The sequence below is a fragment of the Leptinotarsa decemlineata genome, unplaced genomic scaffold (genome assembly GCF_025532065.1).
Source record: "Leptinotarsa decemlineata unplaced genomic scaffold, Ldec_3_MD MMD2_P_RNA_scaffold_1, whole genome shotgun sequence".
Classification (NCBI taxonomy): Eukaryota; Metazoa; Arthropoda; class Insecta; order Coleoptera; family Chrysomelidae; genus Leptinotarsa; species Leptinotarsa decemlineata.
Genome location: NW_027412523.1, coordinates 3,598,333 through 3,622,436, shown reverse-complemented (window position 1 = coordinate 3,622,436; position 24,104 = coordinate 3,598,333). Strand labels below are relative to the sequence as shown.

Below are 24,104 nucleotides of genomic sequence, written 5' to 3'. Positions count from 1 at the left end.
GTGAAAAGTTTTGTCTGTTTTATTGTCGCGTATTTTTGTAAAAAGTCCTGGAACAGTCCAGAACATTCCAGAGTAGTTGAGAGCATTCCAGAACGTCTCAGAACATTCTGGATTGTTTTGTGGAGTGTTCCAGAATAGTCCTCTGAGTGAAGCCGAGTCCTTGTTCCAGTTACTAAATAATAAATATGTACCTACCTATTCATGTCAAGAACGTAAGTATATCTGTTTTCTTCGACTAAAAAATGGGGTGAAATATTGATTAATTGGAAATTCGAAATGCCAAATCATTTTACAACATGGCGGTCGGTATCTGCTTGTGAGTATCTTCATGATAACTATAAGGTATACAAATTTCACGAAATTGTCGGCATTCCCTAGTCTTTTCAAAAGCAAAGAAATGTTCTAAATAGATTTTATAGTTTCAAACGTTTATGGAGTTTTATGTAATATCTACTGCAAACTAAAACTTTCGTTTATTTCAATACTCCATATTTAAGAAATATATTGGACTGGAAAAATTGCACGGGGTACGCCATCTGCAATGGAATAGACGAACTTACGCAAGACTATTGGACTAACATGTTTCAAGAAAACCCTACGAAGAAACTCTGAGTAGTTTGGACTACTAATAAGTAGGTGGCGCAAACAACACTATATTCACTTTTAGATAAACTAGGCGAGTTCCTAAATTCATCAGTGTGTCCACCGATTATTGATCCATTCGAAACGATAGCGTGTTTTTTTCAATTGAAGTGATCCATCGGAATTTTGTTGTTCAATTCAAGAATTCACCTACAGAACACAAGTGACTTGCGACAGTTGTAACTTGGCTTCGAAGGGGGGAAATCTTAACTTCACTTTCTATGATGGAATTTGTAAATGTTGATTTCAAAGTCGGAATGAAGACCTTTTTTTCATTATAACCTAACTTATCTTCTAACCTAACTCAATTTTATTCATGATTCACTTTATTCCGAGCTTAAAATCGAAGTTTTCGAGTTGATGAATGTTGGGAAACAAATCCGATTTGGAAAACGGAAATAGTGTATAGCCTTTCTACAATTTTGTGAAACTTTTATAATATTCGCGGGATCATTTCAAAAACACGGGAGCCAAGGTGCAACTGTCGAGTAACATTTCTCTCTCTATGTTAATAGCTTTTGCTTCCATTGAGGCGCATTTAGCCATATCGAGGGACATTTTGCATAGGAATTTTATGAACGAATTTTTTTGCTACAGTTTGAACTTCGCTCCTAAGTTTTGCAAAAGGAAACATTTTGACCTTACGTTATATAATATAAATTGGAAATTAGAACCTGCCGGCATCAGAATGTGCCGCGACACATTCAATTCTGTGATAACTGAGTCCTTGAGTTTTTTAAATCAGCCAGATTCCTATATCCTGTGAATCAGCTGAGAAACGTCAAATTTGAATGTTGGCAAATGTATCAGGAAAGGAGAATTCAATATTTTCGTTAAATGTTTTAAAATAATAAAGTTTAATTGTGGTTCTACAGCTACCAAGCTCTATATCTATCAAGATTATTATCTGTTGCCCTTAGTGCCAAAATGATTTTGAATTATGTGAAGTCAAGATATTTCCATGTACTTCAGCTCAGTGGATTTCTTTTCCAATACTTCAAATCATATAATTCAGTGAAACTGATTCCACAAAATCTTGGAATTCTTCGGATTACGCAAAGTTTCTCCACAGTGGGATTTAATGAAAAAGTGTGCTGGAAATGTGGAGCACAACGAAAAATTGCCGACTTATTCTGTGATAAATGTCATGTAATACAGAATCCATCTGAGAAAGAAAACTATTTTAAACTGTTTCAAATAGAAGAGCAATTTAGCATAGATGAAAAATTATTGAGGGATAAGTTTAGAAAAATTCAGAGTGTCATACATCCCGATAAATTCAGTAACACGTAAGTTGAAATACGGAGTGAGAAATACTTGAATGAAAGCCGAATGTTTGAATAACCTAGAAGCATCGATTTCCTTAATAATGGAAAGGGTTTTCCAAAATATCCCTTGCACTCACCACATATTTTACTTAATTTTATAATTCTTTACAGAAAGCTTCAAATATTATTCCTAGCATTTGTGGGTTTTCACTCCCTTGAAATAATTAGGGGAGTGAAAGCCCATAAATGCCAGGAATAACTTACGTAAGTCCCCAAATAACATTCAGACAATGAGACTCCAAATAAACTAACTTTAATTTTTTTTGACTTCAACTGCAGAACTCATGAGGAACAAACTATTTCAGAAGAATATTCATCTTTAATCAACAAAGCTCACAGTAATCTACAGTCTCCTTTGAAAAGGGCAGAGCACTTGCTTCAACTGAAAGGACAAACTATAAGTGAGGGACAAACCGTTGACAATCCTGAGTTCCTGTTAGAAGTTATGTCTCTTAATGAAGAGGTATGGTTAATACATTTTGTGTATAGAGGGACTTAATTTAAATCTTTTACAAAAAAAATATTCATTTGTGCTTGAAGGAAAAATGAGTTCAAACCCAATATAGTTAGTTGTTCCAAGTAATATTTCAAATGCTAGAAAACAATATCAATTATCAATACATCCAAATCTACAAAGATGAAGCGTTTGTGAATATTTTTCATTAAAGGAATGAAGTTAAATATTGAATTCAGTAAATTGTACAATATTTACAATGTTGTATATTAAGATATAAGGATGGGCTCCAAAAAAATAAGTAACGTAGGTAATGGGAATAAAACCCAGCGTGAGAAATTCCAATTTTTTCTCACAACTTTTTTCTGGATGTCAGCAACAAGTGTGGCCTTTCATGTATGTGAATGTAGCCTGAAGAAAAAAGTTCTGCTTTGTGGTGATGTTATAAATATAATGAAATCGTGAAGTGGTATATGTTGAGCTGGAGTAACTCAGTTAATGATCCAAAACTGGTCGGCAGCAAAAAGAGGGTATTCAGAGATCCTCATGAATTCCAAACTGTAGAAAGGTATTTCGTTCAATACAGACCCCTTCATTTCAACTAATTTGAGAAAGGCCCTTACATGCAGCTTTGTGGAACATAGGGATAATGAGAAATTTGTTTTTTTGTTTTTTTTTAATACAAATACATTTTCCCCATTCACTCAAATAGATTGAAATTGATATTTTTTTTCAGGTTGAAGAGGCAGAAGGTGATATCAACAAAATGAAAGAGCTCAACGAAAAAAGCAAAATGAGGATTGAAAACATTTTACAAAGAATTGATGATTGTTTCAAAAATAATGACATTGAAACTGCAAAAAAGAATATAATCACATTGAAATATTACTGCAGTATTAGCAACAGAATAAATGGATCCTTGAGAGAGTTGGGAGTATCCGAGTAAATTTTTAGGATTAAAAAAAAGTGAGAGATATGTTTTACATTTCACTACAATTTTATTGTATATCATTTGTACAGGTCAACAAGTTTTACTCAATGAATAAAATGTTTTGCACAGAATTCTATTTGTGAAAATATTTCTTCACAGTAGTTTCTGACAGATGCCTAAAAATGTTATGGTATAACGAAACACGTGTTGCGTTGTTGAAAATTTTCAAATGGAAATCTCACATTGAAGTATGTATTTCGAATAAGAACTATTTCTATAGTTGTTCCTATGATGAAACTACAAAATATTCAAGGAACACCTTCATTAACTGAAATGTGCATATTCAATGCTTCATTTTACAATTTGAAATACCTGAACATCAAGTACCTGAGTTTAACCTACCCAAATGATGTTGAAAATATGTACCTGAGCTTGGAAAAAAATCAATTATCATTAACATAAAAAAAAAGTGTAAACTCATTTAAATAAACATGTGATAAATGAAATTACCTGAGATTGTTTATTAGTCAATTACTAGTTTCCACATTTAGTAAATTACCCGAATGTTTAAATCTATTCCTAAACATTCTATGCTCCTTAGTTCTTTGGGGAACTGTTCTCCCCGTTTGGCCAATATAAAATTTTCGGGACGAGCCACAAGTATCGACTGATTCACATACAAAAAGGTGATTTATCAAGTTACTTTATTTTGATGAAATAAAAAAATACCACTCAGTCATTCAAGAAGTTGACAAAAAATTTAAATTGCATAGGAATTTTTCTAATAAACTGAAAGTATGCACATTCAATTAGCAAGTTTTCAGTAACAATTAGGTTAGTATAGACGCTTGAAGAAGCTTTTATATAGTGAAACACGTGTTCTTATATTATTTGTTTCTTTTATTGCCGAAATGGAAATTGATGATACTGTGTTGAAAAATACCCAATACTAGGTTGTTTCAAAACTTTTGTCCGTTTTTATATGTCTACTTTAAACTATTGAATACGTATTCAATTAAAATATGTCTACTTTGAACTGTTGAATACGTATTCAATTAAATTGACATCAAAACAGCTTCTTCAAATGGAAAACTTAATGTGGGAATACCTACTGCTGTTAGAGCATACATATATATGAACTTTTTCCATAAAATATGACGAAGAATAACCCCCCTGAACTTGAATCAATCACTTAGTTTGCCAGTCAAAATTGATTTTCAACTCTGAGGTAGGCAACTCGGAATTCAAACCGTATATAAACATATTAGAGAAAGCACCAAACGACTTGATTCTCAATGAACAAAAAACAGAAACTCTAACTTTTGAAACAATTTGCTTAAATCGAGATAACAAAAATTCTACCAAATTTTTGGGAGTACAAATAGAATGATGAGAATGATGACCCTATATTCAGTTATTGTCTATGAAAATCTGTTTCTTGTTCAACAAAACTTGATGAATAAAGTTGCTCACAAGGATATACACCAACATGATACAAGAAATAAATCAAACCTTGTTCTTACGGCTAATAGGTTTAAAAGAACAGATAATATAGGAATTAAGCTATACATTGCCTTATCTGTCGAATTTCGTAACATGCCATTTAGAAGATTCAAAAACTTATTGAAGAAAATATTAACCAAACATCCTTTATATGAAATTGATAAATTTTTCGAAGTTATTCAAGAAGAGACACTTTTATGGTCACCGGCCAAACTTTTACTCAACTTTGAATATATATATATATATATATATATATATATATAGAGGAAGGGTAGTCGTTGCTGACTAGTTAAGAATAAAAACTATTGGATAGTGGGGTATTGCAGCATGTAAATGAGTACTCTTTTAAGTTAGTCCAAGCTTTCGGAAAATTTTATTTCCATCATCAGGGAAACTACAATAATATAAGTTTTAAGGTAAAATCAAAAATATTAATTGTTCATGACTTACATCTTATGTGAGGATGGTTACATTGATGTTAACATCAATGTAACCATCCTCACATAAGATGTAAGTCATGAACAATTAATATTTTTGATTTTACCTTAAAACTTATATTATTGTAGTTTCCCTGATGATGGAAATAAAATTTTCCGAAAGCTTGGACTAACTTAAAAGAGTACTCATTTACATGCTGCAATACCCCACTATCCAATAGTTTTTATTTTTATATATATATATATATATATATATATATATATATATATATATATATATATATATATTACAATGTAGGTTTTCACGGATGGTAGAATATGATGTGTTGTTTTTCCGGGTGTTCATCCGTTGTGTACTATTCGATAGTCGACGTTTCGCCATCATCTCAGATGGCATTATCAAGACGAGTTACTGCTTCGCTTCGAGAGGTGTAACTCGAAGCGAAGCAGTAACTCGTCTTGATAATGCCATCTGAGATGATGGCGAAACGTCGACTATCGAATAGTACACAACGGATGAACACCCGGAAAAACAACACATCATATATATATATATATATATATATATATATATATATATATATATATATATATAATATGTTAGCTATGTGATTTATAATTTGGCCTTACATTTTGGCAATTTTTATGAGATTGGAATTTTATCTTGTTAAATTATATTTTTTTGTAAATCTAATTTATCTACAAGCATTTTTTAGAAACTATATATCCTATCAATCCTATTTTAGAAATTGTATTGACGTGTCTAAAAACTGTGTTTCTTGAGACAAATAAAATCATTATTATTATAATACCGCCAATTTGTTTGGGTCTTATTAAACCAATGATTGTATTTCTATTAACCAGCTGTCCCCAGCCTACAAACGACGAATCTCTAAAGTTGAAACTTGTGTGAGCTAGGGACTAACAAGGTCTCACCTTTTAACGTGCGATTCCCAGCACGGGTTGGACGATACCAAGTGAAAATTGATCGTACGACATCGTGATTTGAACCACCGGACGATTGAATGAGTAGAGCAAACCATTCACGCCCAACAAAATTCTGTTGGAGTTAAAATGAAACCAACTGTTGAATTAATTTTTTTTATAAAAAAAAATGAAAATATTTCAACAGAAATTTTACATGCTAAGGATATAGCAACGTAATACATATGTAAATCTAGATATGTCAAATATATAGAGCACATCGTCTTTGATAAATAATGTACCTATAAAATTATAAATGTTTTCTTTATCATGGAACATATTAAAAAATGTTCAAATTTTGAGAATTAATAGCGGGTTCACTACAAATATAATTTTCAATATTGGCATCAACTAAAATATCTAAGATAGATAATAACGTGCATTTCTTCACTGAACAGATACTATTTTGTTAAACATTTATCAGGGGGAATATAAGTGTGCCACATTGAGGGATTTATGAAAGTGATGAAAATGACACTAATTCTAAGTAGAGGAGTGAAAAAATGAATAGAATTTCTCTCAAGTCACAGGCCTTTCGATTTTACAATATCTTTCACGGGGACAAGAAAATATACGATTTCTTTCCGAGATACTTAATTTGGAGATGAAATGAAGCCAAAGCTTCAAACGTGAATCAAGAACGATTCTATTTTGGGAGCAATACTAAAATAATGCTTTCGTCAAAAGCAATAAACATGGTCTTGAGTGTAACATGAACAATGAAGAAATGCAACTCGGTCATACACAGAATCAAAGCTAGTTATGTACAATAGAAGTCAATTGGAAAATAAAAATTACTCAAATCAGATCACAAAACTTACAGCTAGACGTAAAATAAAATCATCTGAACCATAATATTCAACTATAAACAATATCATTCTGACGATGGTGATCAAACTTACACATGAAACAAATAAAGTACCGCATATCTAACATGTGATAGATAAATGTACCCTGAATATTTCAACACGCAAAGAAAATTAACCATTTTTGTTATCTTCTGCAGAGGGGGCAGCCCACGTTAATCGTTCCTCATAGAATTTGATAACAACTTGGGGACACTTAACATTGGCCTGTTTAGCTGGTACCAAGTCTGCTTCGTCTGTGCCAACCCACTTCATGAGAAACATAAGCGGACCTAGGCATAAAACACAGCAATTTTAAAATTGATAATAATGATTGGCTTCATTCACTGACAAAAGGCAAAGTTTAGCTTGAGCTGTTTTTCAACTTGACCCATAACTGATGTTTGGAGGACAAACTGAATATGAAAAAGTGTTTTTGTATAAATCAATGTTCATATGAAACTAGTTGTTTCGAAAGTACTCTTTCTCTCATGTAATTCAATGTTTATATGAAAGTGTTTATAACAATAGTGAAATACTCCTGGTAGATGTACGCCTATTGAAAGAATTTTCAAGCCCTCAATCAATATTGAAGATGTTTATTAGATTATAAATAGAACATATTCTTCAATGAATTGTTTATTCTTCAGAGGCTTCAATGATATTAACTCCACAAACATTTAAACATAAATAGTCTGGTCATTCAAGGTCATCTTGGATGCTTGAAAATATGCTGACATTTCAAGTTACTGATATTCTGATTCAAGAGTATTTCATAAACATTTGTTGTAAGGTAGCGGAAAGTGCTGATTATTGTTCAGAAAATAATTATTGCCCAGAAAATCTTTATTTTATATGCTTTGTATATTAGGATGCTTCTTATTTCAATTAATCACTATTAGTCGTATGTGCACACCAAAGATCTCGTATTTCTTACCAGAACTATCTGTAGCTCCAATAATTTTTTCAGGCTCCAGTCCTCTATCAAAACCGTGAATTTTTTTGTCATCTTTGCCTCTTTTAGGAGTGTCCTCAGCTTTTCGTTTCTTACTATTTCTTTCTTTTTCCTTGGCAGCCTTATCAGCTTCATAGGCTTTGATCAGACTTGGACAATCTAAATTTTCTTCTGGTTCCCAAGTATTGTCTTTATCGTCATAACTGAAAATAAATCAAAACTGTGGTCAACTCAAATAGCAGATAGAAATGAGCTACTCACCCAATCCATTTCAACAAATATTCTTTCACTCCATTACTGTTTATCCTACTGTCTATGATTTTCTCAACGATGTACTCCTCGTTGGTCTCTTCTGGTTCTGGGGACTTCTTACCTTTACTCATTTTGAAAAAAACTTGTTATTTTTTAAATAACCTCAATGAAAAATATCTGGAAGTGAAAATAAAGTAAGTTCCCTGCAAAAATTTACGTGAGATAGAATCGTTATACCTCCAATGAGGAGACTCTTTAATTCAAGAATCTGATATTCGTCAACAAATAATAACGCTTTATAACCAAACGAATATGGCGGGTGGAATAAACATTCTTACCGCCATCCGCATATTTGATTGGGAGAATTTTGACATTTCATGTATCCATTCACCATTTCTAATATAGACAGGAAATCGACGAATCGACCGCTGAGGGCGTTAGTATTCGCATGGAAATTGAAAACAGGCCTATGTCACAGAATACTACTCCGGCAAGTTCCAATATTTCAACTTCTATAAGATATTTTGAAAACTCGAACAAGCATAGATGCGCCTTACGTTGTACTAAAACTATGAATGAAGTTTCGAAAAACATTACACTTGAATTTTTGATATTTGTCACTAAAAAAGGTTGCCAGTAACACAGCACCAAATGCCTCCTTTCTTTGTCCAGTGAAATACAGCATTTTCAGAACTCAATGAAGGTAGAAAGATAAAATTAAGTTGGTAGATACATTGCTAGATCACAGAATATCGAATGTAGTTCCGATGTTTTGGTTTTGCGTGTTCTGTGTTCTATCTTTATAAGTAGTTAAGAATTGATATTGATGTTATTAGTTGTAGCGTCTTTTGAATTAAGATATTTTGAATTGTTAACTAATCAATTGAAACATTTTTGGTATCCAGCAGCTCATGTTTAATATTCTTTTGACTTCATAAAATACTTAACAAAGTAAGGTAAGTAATCATTTTCATTCAAGCGGCAGTGATGAATGCTAACCTAACAAAATGAAATGGTTGAAATATCTGATGTGACAAAATGCGTTTTTCAGGTACTCTCGCCAATATGAGTAAAAGAAATAGTCCTGTTCCTCCTGAGCAGCTAGAACCTGTTGCAGCTGAAGAATTTGTTGTGGAAAAAATCATTAGCAGTCGAGTCAATGAAAAGGGAGTAACAGAGTACTACTTGAAATGGATTGGATATGATGAAAAAGAAAATTCATGGGAGCCTGAAGAGAATTTGGATTGTCCAGGTCTTATTGAAGCATTTAAGAAAGATCAAGCACGAAAAGAAAAAGATGCAGAGAGGAAAAGGAAGTTGAGTATACAATCTGATGGAAAAAGTACAAAGAAAAGGAATGACGAAAAAAAATCCCTGGGGTTCGATAGGGGTCTACAGCCAGAGAAAATAATTGGCGCCACCGATAGTCCAGGTAAAAACCTATTTGCTTTATTTATTATCCTTCAATATTTGTTCTCAGGGCTGCCTTGGTTTTGAGAATTGTTTTTAAACCCACATATTTTAATCCACTGATCACAATTCTGAAGGTCAAACTTGGTGGTTCGGTCTACTTTCGCAGATATGGCTACTCAACAGTCAATACTGTTAGATAATTGGCTGATATGATATGTGTTATTACCGTCCAATTTCTGTACATCAATAATTTTGCTAAATTATGCGAACAATCTATCAAAAATCGAGTAATAGATGTCTTCAGTAAACATCATATAATAATACAACAATTCAGGTTCATTAACAAATTAAATACCGAAAAAACCGTGCTCGACTTTGTGGAACAAACTATAGGGGCCTTCGACAGGTTTTTGAAATGTCTTGCTTTGCATGAAAACCTACTCGAAAAACTGTAATTATGGTATTAGAGGTCATGTAATGTGGGTATACCTCAGGGAACAATAACACAGATTAATAAATTGGAGGGCCATATAGTGTGTTATGCTGATAATACGGCCATAATTTTTACAGGTGAAAGTTGTTTTGATGACGAAAAGCAATAACCAAAGTCATCACTATCAGAATTTCGCAATTACTTTCAATATCTAACGGTGGTGTTGAGATTAAAGATCAAGTCTATCACACCAACGACCTGCGTTCAATTCTCCAATGAAACATTTTTTATGACGTCATGAAAGAAAAATGTGTTGAGCGAAAAGGTGGGCTGACGTAAGCGCGCCATGTGACTCGGTGGTCTGCCTCTTTAAGGGATACGCCTGATCTTGGTTGTCTGTCTGCCTGAATTATTTATGCCCACAGAAAATTCAAATCTCCCGCCACGATGTTCTGAGATGCAGAAGCATGCGAGCTGATTAGCTGGTGAGCTGGGTGACAGTGTGAGGATACTACGTGACAATTTGGTACACTCTGATTGGCTCACCGCCTAGTTAGCTGGGTGACAGTTTGAGGACATCACGTGACATTTGGGTGCACTCTGGTTGGTTGGGTGGTCTGTCTGTCGAGTTGAGAAGCAACCTGACTGGTGTGATGATGTCACTGTCTGCCTGAATTGGGGGTACTCCTACTACTATGGGAATCTATGAGAGAAAAATAGGCTGTTTTTAAATGGACGTAGCCTAGTTCTGTAGAGATTACTTTCAGCGCTTAGTTTATTGTATGGTTCTTGAAATTCAAAATATCATGTATATTCCGCCCAAGAAATCAATCCATGAGTAATTTTGGATATTGGACACTCAGAAGCATAGAAGAATAAACAGTGATCAGTTGATTTATCATATGTTTAAAAAAATATGTTTTTTTCGCTAACCAGCTATCGTACCCCTACGAACGACAACCCTCAGAAGTCGAAACTTGTGCGAGCTAAGGACTAACGAGGTCTTACCTTTTAACGTGTGATTCCTATGCAATGATTGATTGATTTTACACTGTATTCAAGCACCTGTACAATATATCAATTATTTTTTCAATTCTTCAGTTATGGAGTAGATAATTAGATCCCATATTTTCCAGGTCAACTGATGTTTTTGATAAAGTGGACAGGAACAGATGAAGCAGATCTAGTTCCTGCCAAATTAGCAAATGAAAAGTGTCCTCAAGTGGTAATAAAATTTTACGAAGAGCGTCTGAAGTGGCATTCTCCCAATTTAGAAGAGAACAAAACCAACCCCGAGTAATTTTTTGAAATATTCTATAAGCATAGACTATAAGATAATAGAAATATTGATTTGGTAAACTGAAGCCAGTATCGGAATCAATTTGGTTTTATTTTATAGAAACAAAGTCTGTAACTAAATATATGTATTTTTTTTTGTGATTAGTTTGTCTGGTTTCAATGCAATTCAACATTCGTCAAACTTTTTTCAGGAAATTATTTTTTTTGTCAAGGTAGTTGATATCTCATTGATTACTTGGAAGTTGAATGGTAACTGTGATAATAATCATACAATTATGCTTATTGTATAATTATTATCATTAATTTTCGCCAATAAAGTTGATTGAATAGTAAAGAAAGAAGTTATATATTGAACTTTGACGCAAGATATGAAGTGGACAAAAGACCATCATGTAACTTTTTTCTGAAAGCAATGAAAATAACAGCAGCCTTTGATATTGAAATTTTTATAAAATCTTTATTGTTTCTCATTTTTTGTGAAATATTTCAGTCACTATAACCACTAGAATATTTTTCTATTTGTGATTTATGTACTAGTTATTAAAGTCTGATTTGTCTGACATCCATTGCAATTTTTTTTTGAAAGTTCATGAAAGTGTTTGTATTTTGTAAATAAATGAAAGTTCTAATAAACTTTTTTAGGTAAATTCAATTGATTTTATTTCCTGTTATGAATGATGTTATATTGACAGTGTCTTGGTTGTGGTTTTTTCATGAAGTCATTGAAATTTATTTTAATTTTATTTAATTTTCCACTTGAATTTTGTGAGTAAATTGAACTTGGAACTTGCTTCTCCTTTTGTAATGTAGTTGAAAAGGTCTCAAAAAATCCTGAATCGAAAATATAACACATCTACTCAAGAGCTTATATATTCTACTTTGAACATAGGCAAGCCGGTAGTTTTATAATCACTTTCCAATTCGCTTGTTTCGTTGATCGCTTCCAATTAAAAAGTGACTCGCTCACAGCGGCTCACGTCTTTATACACCCAAACGAATATCTTCATCATACTAGAATGTACGGTAACATTCTACCAACTGCTACCAAATTCCAGAAAGTTCATTGAAGAAGCGCCATCTACCGTCGAGTAGCAATACTAGGTTTAACAAGGATTGTAGTCGATTTATTCAACTGTAGGCTGTAGGTGTTTCTTATGAACACTTACACTTATAGATGGCATTGCCCACGAAACCAATTAAAATTGTATGTTCGTAACAACTACTTTAGGTATGCCGCATACAAATTATACAAAACTAACGTGAATGCTGATGAACGGCTGTTGTAGAAGGAAATGCAATTCACACAACACGTAACACATACACACTATATGCCCACTTCCTACCTACATATCTTTACACTATTTAATGGCAAATCTGATTTAATTGTGATGATAATGGCGGCGATTTTGAAAACGGATGTCAAAATCTTAATATTTATCGTGAATATTTCAATACTTTCTACAATATACATTGAAGCTTGTGAATTTATTTACGTTGTGTCATGTGATGCGGAATTCATCAATAGGTAAGGAAATCAATTGCTCGCACTTTGGTCGCTTTTCGGCTAGCTACATTTGATCTCTAGGGGGGGGCAACTGCCCCCCTTGGCCCTCCATTGGCGACGCCCTTGATACTTTGTTTCCTAATGGTACAAAATAATAATTGCTTGGGAAAAAATGTTTCGGCTTTCTACTTCACCATCTGATATCTGATTCAATTACATAATGAATGTTTGAAGTACAAACTGAATAGAAAAGAGTACCTATTGTTTGTATATTCCAGTGTTCATATGAAAAATACATCCCTGTCAAAACACTAACAGATTCCTCAAACAAAAACTTGCGATTTCGTTATGATTTGCCTCAAATTGTATAGGCGGCTTTATAATACTTTACCGGGTGCATTCTACTTTTGTGTGGCAAACGGGTGGCAAACAAAAGAACTTATGAGCGTTTGAGTTGTGACTGCAACACCCGGTCCTTTCATGGGTATCTTCGATCATAGGAACAAGAAGAAGTCGCAGGGGGCCAAATCTGGGAATACGGTGGCTGAAGCATGATTATGGTGTGCAGTGAGCAAAACCTTGACATTTTATCGAACTTGGCGTTATTTCAAGTGTTTTTGAATACTCAATTTATTTTTTTACACAAACTTTGATGCAAATTACTTGATCAATCCTAACACTTCTAATTTTAATGCCTTTCACAACAAACTATAGAGCTGAAACTGTGTACATATGTTAAAGTACATTGGCCAGACTAAACGAGATAATGGAATTCGCCTCAAAGAGCACATTGGTCGTATACGATTTCGTAAACCAGTGTTGTTCAAAGTACCTCAAATATCAGGCACAGAATGAGAAGATTCGAAATTGTTGAGACGACATACTTCTAGACGTATTCTGTAGCCTACACAAGAATTTCCCCTGATTTGTATTAAGTAACAGTTTTATTAATGTATGAACCTGTTATGATAGAAGAGAGACGTCTTTTAGTGTAAGAGTCATCATGAATTAAAAAAACATTTTTGATTGATCAATCATCTGTGTACTTTCTTTCTTGAGAGTTGATTACATTTTAGGAAAAAAATAAGCTAATGTAACAAAATTTGCCAACTCACATTTTCATTTACAAGTTTGTTGCATTGATTATACACAGCTTTCAGAACGTAATTCCTGTACTCTTAAAGTTTCCGTTTTTTTGTCAGATCCTGAATACCCTCTAGCAAGCTTTTCAATTTTTTATTTCTTTTCGTCTGGCATTTCACTAATCCGGTGAAGGTATAATGTAATAGGAAAGTTTCGACAGGTTTTTTTGCTGAATAAAAAGTTTACAATTTGTCAAGTAGCGCCCATTCAAAGGATAATGGACCTCGTTTGCATAAAATATCACAACTCACAACAATAAATTGATGGAAACTGATGGAAACACTTAGTTGAGTTGGTTGAAAGGAGCAGGTACAAATATTAAATCGATAGGCAGAATTGGAGCCTCTGTCGTCAACTGAATCTACTGGAAACTCTTTTTCCAAACCATAACAAAAATAATGTCCCTTGAGTGGCTTTCCTTAACGAAAGTGAACGCAAAATTAACGAAAAAAATGCATTTTGGAATTTCATGCAGGACGAGGTAACTCGAAAATTCCCGAGTTATGAAGGATGAAACCGAAACTTACACCAAACCGCAGGAAATTACGGATGCATTCGCAAACTTCTTCAAAAGTGTTTATATTATATCTGATGTCTCTTCGTGTATTTATCCTTTACTGAGTCCCCCACTTCATATACAGAGTGGTCCAACGAAAAGTATGCACCTTGCTTTTCTTTTTTTTTGTAACAACGCAAAAATGCTCGGACAGGTCAATTTTGCTTTTGAAGGGGACACATTTCTACCTGTGCCTTCAACCCCCTAGCGAGGGTGAGTAACAACCCTAAAATTTTATATGGAAAGTGGTGTCGAGTGATATATCATTTGAAAGGGCACAAAATTATCTTTTCAATGATACCTAATTTGTTGTATTTCACTCAAACATGTAAGTATTATGGAGAAAAACAACTCCAACCCAATACTTTAAATGTGTAATTGACTTAGTAGAATCCTACTTCAGCAAGTGCTGAAAATGTGACCCATTTGCTTCCATGCAATGATACAGATTTTGTTCAAATCTATTCCTAACATTCTGTAGCATATCAGGTGTTCTACTTCTGCACTCTGCTGTAATTCGTTGGCGAAGATCTATGGACTCGGGCTGCGTAGCAAAACATTTATTTTTCAAGTGTCCCCAAAGGAAAAAGTCTAAAGGCGATAAATCAGGTGACCTGGCAGGCCATTCGATGGGGCCTCTCCTTCCAATCCACCGTCCAGGAAACCGGTCATCTAAAAACTCTCTTACCGGAGTAACATAGTGAGGAGGTGCTCCATCTTGCTGGAAATGAAGCCGATCGTCATTATGATTTTGGTCATTTTCAATTATTTCTGTTATGAGAGGATCAATTGTATCTTCAAGCATGTTCAGGTAGACCTCACCAGTTAAATTCCCAGGAATAAAAAATGGCCCTACGATATGACTACCTAATATGCCACACCAGACATTGAATTTTTGAGGGTACTGGGTATGGACCTCTCGGAATGAGTGTGGGCTACTGTCATCCCAGTAACGGCAATTATGCCTATTCACAGCTCCATTAAAAAAAATGTACTCTCATCGGAAAAGCACGTGTTGAATGATAGGTGCGGATCATCAATTAGTAGCTGGCTCAGTTGTTCACAAAATTGCAGCCTTCTATCAGGATCATCTTCATTGAGTTCCTGTACTAATTTAAGTATGATCCAATTCAACACGTCCCAAAACAGCGACTTCCATTGCTTCAATTCTGATCGGTTTTCGTGGCTGGTGTTTCACATTACAGACAGATCCGGTATCGACAAACTTTTGGACTAACTTGGCAACGTACGAATCATTCACATTTTTCCCGGGATGACTGTTATTAAAGAGGCGAGCAGTAAGTCTAGCACAACTATTATGTTCATAATAAAGTTTAACAATTTCAACTCGTTCAGGAATGGAATAAACCATTTTTACAGTAAAGTTGAAATAATTTCAAAAGCAACCGAACTGAATCAATGAACGTTTGCCTACCAACAAGCCTTCTTACTCTACATACTGTAGATAATTTGACACAAGTTTCACCAAATTTGCTGACTAACCAAATTCCGACAGACGCATGAGAAGATGAAGAAATATATTTGATCAAAAGCTTTTTGCATTTCTTTTGCATGTCTGAAGCTTTGGATAGGAAGCTGCAGGTTGACGTCATTTATACAGAGATGCAAAAAGCTTTTGATCAAATAGATTTCTTCTCATGCGTCTATCTGAATTTGGTTTTCCAGCAAATTTGGTGAAACTCATGTCAAATTATCTACTCGATAGAAAACAGTATGTAGAGTATGAAGGCTTTAAATCTGCTTTATATACTCCCAGTTCCGGAGTGCCCCAAGGCTCGAATTTAGGACCTTTTTTGTTCTTGATTGTCATTAATGTTTTATAGTATTTTTTTTATGTGTAATATCTCTCTTCAATATCCATATGTTTTGTATGTGTTTAGATAAAATTGTTTAATGAATATCTTTACTCTGTTTTTTAAATATTACTGGAGTTTTTTTCCAACACCAAATCGTTATTTTTACACCTCGACACGTATTTCGATCACCAAGTAATCATCTTCAAGAGGAAGATAAAACTAATAACTACTCAAAACTAAAGCTACTTATACTAATCAGGTACATCGTACAGGTAGGTAATCAGTAATACCACCCATACAAGTGTACCATCCTAAATTAATTTTACAATTGGCTTTTCTATTATTTACAATATGTCCTTATGTATGTTTAAATGTTACAGCTACATATAGAACAATTTTCAGCTATATAAAATTAGTTTCACAATATTGCCTATCTAAATATATTTACAATGTGTCTTTTTGTAGTAATCAGTAAACCCAACAATATTATTTCAACAAGCCATATAGTATGCTATTTGGTATTGGTCCGTTATCGTTATTCATAATATTATTATGTTTACTTATTTCCACACTCTCATAGGCATCTAGTTGCCTGTTTTTATTAACTTGTCTAACTAATCTTAAAGAACGGAAGTCTATGGAATGGTTTTGTTGCAGAATATGATGGGCGACTGGTGATTTTTCAGGTCTTCCATATTTTAAGTGTGCTATGTGTTCCTTATATCTCACTTTAATAGATCTTTTTGTCTGTCCATAATATTTTGCATCGCAGTCCTTACATTCAATTTCGTAAATTCCAGACTTTTCCGAATTCTCGACTTTGTCTTTTGGACTTCCCAAAAGGTTCTGCAGTGTATGACTTGTTTTAAAAACCACCTTCATACCTAGTTCCTTGTTCTTTTTTAAGCTATTTTTATATGATTTGTACTCTATATGTATGTGTGTACATATGTATGTATGGTGACTGAAGAAAATTTGCAGCTTTGTCGATAAGACAAAGCTGCACAATAAACATATCGTTATTATTATTATTATGCATCTCAGCAGCATGGCTTATTTTTGGTGAGTATTCAATTCCTCTGAATTAGGATGGTAAAATAAATATCTGTCAGGGCTTTAAATACCTGTATCTCACTGTTGGAATTCAGAATTATTCGTCCCCAACGTTTTGACATCAACGTAGCTAAATGATTAACAGAATATAGTCACGCACCCTTCAGTAGAGCCACTCGTTCATTATTAATAAGCAGACTTCATACTGCTTCTCATCCCTTACACAAGTTCGCCCCAGACTACAATAGTGAAAATGTCACAGAATGGGCCAAATCCACCTTTTCGGGTGGATCAATATCTACCTCATTTCAAGGACAAATAAGGATAAACTTCCGTTTCTCTTGTGTTATTTGTTGACGCCAAGTGTCGCTCAGGCAAGGATTTCTTTTCAGGAATTTCACAGAACGTTTCAAGTGAAAAAATGAAGGTTGCTCCAAAATATGAAATGTATCATTGCCAACACCCCTTTTTATATAGGAAAACGAAATACGATTGATAGAAAAACACATAAATGTGAAGGATGTTCCAGAATTGACGTAAGATTTGCTTTGAATAGAAAACACGGTTTCTGGTAGTTTTCTTATTTATTTTATTGAGTTATAAGGAAAATAGAATAGGATAATTCATGGAATTACACATCAGATAAATGGTCTGCACTCTTTTCTATACAATTTTGCATAAATGTCATCGAAAACCGTTGATGCAGCATTGAATTTCCTCTTTTAATGCATCTGTCATTGAATAACAAATTTATTAGTTGTCAAGAAAACCGTTACAGACCACTGAGTAAAGTCGATAACTATCAGACTTGTACAACGTCTGATCGATCGATGAGGGTATTTCACATGCAATATCTTCGAAAGTATTGAGTATCACACATTCGAAGGTAAGACCTCGTTAATACTTTTCTCACACCTTCCTACTTTTGAGGGTTGTCGTTGGTTTAGGGACGACATATATTTTTTGATACTGCTCGCTGTGAAACAAGAAGAACAACATATGTAGCAGAGCCCAAACGTGTTGCATTATTGATCCTTTACCAGCTAGTGTTCCTTTGATTTCGCTAGATCTCATCAGTGGTGGATGTAGAGGATTGGCTTCTTAATGGATCATTTTTCAGTGCTATGTTGATTCTATGCATGTAGCTATGTTAGATTTGAACACAGTACAAAAAATTGTTTTTCATTCATTCAATAACAAATATATCAAAAATCTCAAACATACATTTCATAGAAATCAATAATATTCAGAGAATAAACAAACAAAATTATTATAGGTTAGTAATTTCAAAGCTAATTTTGGATAGAAATCGATTTATCATGATGGGATTATAATATATAATATAATTCATGAAGAAATGAGAAAATCTTGAACTGCCCTTGAATTCAAAAATCGATTGAAAAATTATACGATGAATTGTATTAAAACTAGATTTTATGAGTTTCCATATAGTCAGAATCATCTAAATATTTTTATATTAGAAATGGTTGTGTTTTCTTCTTCAGTTATTTATAATTGAAAAAAAGCGAATGTGCTTCACCACACGACTGAAGTGAAACTTCTTTAGCTCCATTTATATGTATATATTTACGTTTATCTATGTATAATATACACATGTATATACATAATTATTAATTTTCTAGGAATAATTCAATTTATTATGGGTTTTAATTGATAAATTAAAATTTGACTTTTTATTTTCATTTATTATTTTCAGCATGAATAGATTTCATTGGAATATCATTTTATTTCAGCCAACGATATCAAGAATTTATACAGGATGAGTCAACAAGATTTCCTCGGTCCATTGCTATCGGGAAAAACCATTTTTTGAATTGCTCAATTTTTTTCGCAGTCACATCGATAAATACTATCTTTGAAATTATTTTCCTCGCATACTGGGTGATTTAGCCAAATGTGGCCAACCAAAGTTATATTTTTTTAAATAAAACAACCAGTATATGAAAACGTCATTCGATTCCATACTTTTTTAGCTCTCTAAGGATTTTTTTTTAATTTCTATTGCGGCATTTCCAAGTTATTCCAGAAAAACCTATTTTGCAGACAATCTTTTTTTAATTCACCACCACAGAAATTAAGTGGATTTGTAGGAATAGTTAGTCAACATCACTATGATGATTTCAGGAATCTGAACTTTCGAAAACCATATATAGGGTGCTCGGTAAAACCGGTCAAGTTTCATTAAATTTCAAACAGACATAATTCAACTTTTTCAAATAGAACACTCTGTATCTTTTCATTTGTGTGGAATGTTTCAATATTTCACAACATTTATACCCGGTTTTATCATTTGTTATAAGCCAGTATGCGAGAAACTAATTTTAAAAGATAGTATTTATCTATATGACTGCAAAAACATTGAGCTGTTCGAAAAATTGCTTCCTCTGATAGCAATGGACCGAGGGAATTTTGTTGACGTACCCTGTATACCTGAAAGTTTTTTATTTATCGCCAAATCCATCCCACTCATTTCACTTCTGACGGAGTCTTCATTTCTATTGAAATATTCCATAACTACAAATAAGTCAACAACCATAAATTAGTTGAGTTTGTAACGACAATCGCATATATCTCGTGACGTCACACTGGCTTTCGACAAGCACATAGTTGGGTATCTTTTGATAACGGTGAAAATTATTGATTTGAGGGTGGTACCAGAAGTACCTGGCTGGACTTACAGATAGTGTAGGTGTTTAAAAAAATATCACTCCATTAAAATGTACACAATCTATAAAGCATATCTTAATGACCAAAATTAACGAATTAAAGTTTGAAATGCTACCTCATGCCTCCTATTTGCTAGATTTAGCCCTCTTGGATTATTTTCTGTTCCCAAACATGAAAAAATCACTCAGTGGTCAAAGATTGACCAACGATGTAAAAGTGATTTCGGCAGTTAATGGCTGTTTTGAGAAGCATTTCTTTTGATAAAAATGGTATCGAACTTATTGAACGTCGCTGCAAAAAGTGTATAGAGCTGCAAGGAGATTAGTTAAAAATGAATACAGTTTTTTCCAAAGTTTTTTTTGTTTTCTTTATTGGGCTACTTCTGGGTTCACCCTCGTATACAAAATTATATTTGACTGAATGACCCTATCGTTTTGAAATATTGTCGTTGGAAACAATAAAAGTTATTTTTATCATTATATTACAATTTGATGTGAACTCCAGCAAACAAATCAGTCCTATTTTCGATTCTTGCTTCACAACAGCTATTAGTATTTGTTTCATATTTCATGTTGCCTTTAAAACGAAAGTTGTAAATCGGTTTAACTCGCAAATCGATAAACTTCGATTAATGTTTTCAACAATTCGTCGTGGGCCAGCATTTGGAAATGAATTATTGAATTGGCAGCTTTAACTCCACGTTTCGCTTCACAAAATCATTTATACCTTGTTTTATTGGCACTAAAATCCATTTCTGCCTCGACACGCAAGTTTATGTTCATAGATTTCAGGAATATGGGGTTACATATCTTCGATAAATTGGTACACATTCGAAATGAATTCAACATTTCATGCAAATTGAAGGGGAATATCTGAATTTACTTACATACAATGGATTCTTCGGCGAAGAATGTGTTGCGTTTTTATAAAACTGTTTCTATACCCTCTATACTGTCATATTTATCAAGAAGATGAAGTCTTGCAAATATCATCTTCATGCAGATGACTCTCAAATATACTTATCTTTCAAATCTTCAGATATAGGTCAAGCAGTAACCGATACAAATTTTGATTCAAATTCTGAAAGTGTCCACTGGCCATATTATGTTGAAAATCAATCCAAACAAATCAGTAGCTATTATTTTTGGAAGTGATAGCATCAGGGAAGGAGTAAAAAACTACAGCTTGGAAATGGGAAACTCTGAGATACAATTTATACTGTATTAGTTTTATCTCATTTCAACCAATGTGACGTTGTTTATCAGTCATGTTTAGACAAGAACGACAGGTGTCGCATACAAACATTTCAAAACTCTTGTATCAGGATAATATTTGGTATCAGAGGAAGGTCCAGAGTTTCACACAAATTAGCAGATTTGAAGTGGTTGAATATGTTCAATCGTAGTCGTTTTCATGCAACATGCATATTCTTTGAAATTTTCAAATATAGGGATCTTTCCTACTTATATGAACATTTGTTTTATAGAACAGATATCCATAACCTGAATTTGCGTAAAAAGACAGTGCTAAACATTCCTGTAAATAAAAAGGAAATATTCAAACCATCTTTTTCCTATAATATCTCCTCCACAATATAAATGGGAAAACAATTGTTTTGACATGTCAGAAACTGTTTTTAAAAGTAGGTTTAAACAGCATTTGTTCAGCATTCAGGTCCGCGGCGAGAATCCTGAAAAAGGTTTTAGCTATTCATATATCTACAGCGTGACTCACGGTCGATGGTAGGTTAGGCTTTATTAAGAAAACTTGACGATTTAGGTATAGAGACATGTATATTATCTTGAAGCATTTTTCACCATCTTTCAATTTATCGAGTGATATACAGGAGGTTTCATTTGAAAAAATGAACTTTCGACTACTTTTATGCACAATGGAAATAATAGTAATTTTAGCACGCCCTGTATGATATGGAGTCGATTTCTTGGTGTTATTTGAATATATTGAGTTTGTCCAAACTATCATCAAAATATCAACTTTTCATGAATTGAATGTTTTGTTTTGGATCATATTTAGCACAATTTATTTTTTATCTCAAAAACAGATAGAGATAGGTATAGGTTCATGAATTGAATGTTTTGTTTTGGATCATATTTAGCACAATTTATTTTTTATCTCAAAAACAGATAGAGATAGGTATAGGATATTATCAACAAAAAAGTATTAAAATACCAGAGCAATTCCAAAAATGTATTAATATACGGGGTTGCTAGGACTTTTTGATGGAAGTGGCAACGCCGCAATGCTGAAAATATTTTAGATCGATAGAACAGGTAAGGAAATGTGAGAGGTGGAATTTTCAGAAAAATCATGCTTTGCGTTTTCCAGATACGTCTAACCTACCTTCGACCGTGAGTCACGCTGTATATCTTTATATTACCTTCTCTTTTCTTTTTTTCTTTCTTCTCTTTTTCTCTTCAAGCCCTTATTTATTTATTTTTATACATTTTCGGCATTGGTGGAAGAGCAGATGCGAATGTAAATTCGCGATCTGAACCAAAAGCCATTTGCAATCAAATACAAAGTGTTTTTATTTCACTCTCTATTGTATTTTGTTATTATCTTGTTATTTTGATGGGCAATACTCTTATTATTATCATTATTATTATTATTATAAAATCACACAATAAAGTGTTTTTTGAATACGTTACAAATCAATGAGAACTGTTATATAATGTATAAATCATTCACACATTTTCCTTTGAAATATAAACCGAAAGCGAAAGTATCTGAAACAACTATTTCTCTCAACGGATATTGACTATCAGAGGAACAGCATTTACTTTCCCAATTTGTTTAATAAACGTCTACATTTGTTTGAAGGTGGCTGACAATGTTTCGTGGTGTATTTCATCAGTTCGGACTTCCATTGTCTTCCATCTTTTGTGAAAAATTCAAGACATTTCGTTGAACTACTAGGGGAAATCGAAGTCAAAGAGCAGGATCAACTGATCAGTTTCGACGTGGAAAGCCTCTACACCAACGTTCCTGTCGAAGAAGCATACAGAAAAAGATATCCGAAGATGGGGACCTGAAAGATAGAACAAACTTACCGCTACAAGTGATCATGAAATTAATAGGATGCTGTGTACGAAACTGCTACTTCCAACTGAAGGACGAATTTTTTACGCAAGATGAGGGACTGCCAATGGGATCGCCACTTTCACCGATTATAGCTAATAAATATACGGAGTGGTTTGAAACTCTGGCCATTGAAGAAGCCCACAAGAAGCCTCGAGTCTCGTTGAGATACGTAGATGACACCCTCATAATATGGAACCATGGGAATGCAGAACTAGACATTTTCCTGAAGCACATCAACAACGTAAGTCCTTCCATCACTTTCGCAATGGAGAGGGATGTCCACAACGAATTGCCTTTCTAAGACGTATTGGTGAAGAGGACCGACACTAAATGGGAAACATCTGTATATCGAAAACCCACTCACACAGGACAGTATCTGAACCAGAAATCCAACCACCATCAATCGACTAAGAGAGGAATCATCAAGACTCTACTAGACCGTGCTTTCGAGCTCTGTAATACAAAGGAAGGTCTCGAAAAAGAAATAGGCATCATCAAAAATGACCTTCAATGGAATGGTTAACAGCAAGAGCTCCACAAGGAAGAGAAGCCGCCACAACCAGTACTGGTACTTCCCTACATCAGAGGATTATCGGAAAGGATAAGAAGGATTGGGTCCAAGTATAACATCAGGACCTGCTTCAGATCTGGGAACACTATCCGTAACAGCCTCACAAAAACCAGGCCACCAAACGCTGACTGCGATTCCAAGATTTGCATTTACCGGATACCCTGCGAGTGCGGAGAATCATACATCGGAGAAAC

The 24,104-nt window shown here is 33.7% G+C and overlaps 3 protein-coding genes across 3 annotated transcripts; 2 read left to right on the top strand and 1 right to left on the bottom strand.

Moving 5' to 3' along the window:
* The first annotated feature begins 1,399 nt into the window (after nt 1–1,399).
* On the top strand, nt 1,400–3,486 carry Hsc20 (iron-sulfur cluster co-chaperone protein HscB-like protein, mitochondrial). Its single transcript, XM_023171509.2, has 3 exons — nt 1,400–1,931; nt 2,250–2,433; nt 3,161–3,486. Exons 1-3 carry the CDS (start codon nt 1,570–1,572, stop codon nt 3,368–3,370), a joined length of 756 nt encoding a protein of 251 aa, XP_023027277.2. The 5' UTR covers nt 1,400–1,569; the 3' UTR covers nt 3,371–3,486.
* Nucleotides 3,487–6,382: 2,896 nt separating this feature from the next.
* Nucleotides 6,383–8,744, bottom strand: LOC111515276 (chromobox protein homolog 3). The gene is made up of 4 exons (XM_023171507.2): nt 8,569–8,744; nt 8,341–8,508; nt 8,062–8,282; nt 6,383–7,417 (listed from the first exon to the last, which is right to left on the bottom strand). Exons 2-4 carry the CDS (start codon nt 8,460–8,462, stop codon nt 7,260–7,262), a joined length of 501 nt encoding a protein of 166 aa, XP_023027275.2. The 5' UTR covers nt 8,463–8,508; nt 8,569–8,744; the 3' UTR covers nt 6,383–7,259.
* A 383-nt stretch (nt 8,745–9,127) lies between these two features.
* On the top strand, nt 9,128–12,123 carry LOC111515277 (chromobox protein homolog 3). Its single transcript, XM_023171508.2, has 3 exons — nt 9,128–9,287; nt 9,383–9,763; nt 11,314–12,123. Exons 2-3 carry the CDS (start codon nt 9,397–9,399, stop codon nt 11,475–11,477), a joined length of 531 nt encoding a protein of 176 aa, XP_023027276.1. The 5' UTR covers nt 9,128–9,287; nt 9,383–9,396; the 3' UTR covers nt 11,478–12,123.
* The last annotated feature ends 11,981 nt before the right edge of the window (nt 12,124–24,104 follow it).

Excerpts from the sequence above, each read along its gene's own strand:
- Hsc20 (XM_023171509.2), top strand. The coding sequence starts at position 1,570 with ATGATTTTGAATTATGTGAAGTCAAGATATTTCCATGTACTTCAGCTC. Across the intron at positions 1,932-2,249 it reads CCCGATAAATTCAGTAACAC|AACTCATGAGGAACAAACTA; the intron begins GTAAGTTGAAAT and ends CTTCAACTGCAG. Across the intron at positions 2,434-3,160 it reads TTATGTCTCTTAATGAAGAG|GTTGAAGAGGCAGAAGGTGA; the intron begins GTATGGTTAATA and ends ATTTTTTTTCAG.
- LOC111515276 (XM_023171507.2), bottom strand. The coding sequence starts at position 8,462 with ATGAGTAAAGGTAAGAAGTCCCCAGAACCAGAAGAGACCAACGAGGAG. Across the intron at positions 8,283-8,340 it reads TATTTGTTGAAATGGATTGG|TTATGACGATAAAGACAATA; the intron begins GTGAGTAGCTCA and ends ATTTATTTTCAG. Across the intron at positions 7,418-8,061 it reads TGGAGCTACAGATAGTTCTG|GTCCGCTTATGTTTCTCATG; the intron begins GTAAGAAATACG and ends TTTTATGCCTAG.
- LOC111515277 (XM_023171508.2), top strand. The coding sequence starts at position 9,397 with ATGAGTAAAAGAAATAGTCCTGTTCCTCCTGAGCAGCTAGAACCTGTT. Across the intron at positions 9,764-11,313 it reads TGGCGCCACCGATAGTCCAG|GTCAACTGATGTTTTTGATA; the intron begins GTAAAAACCTAT and ends CATATTTTCCAG.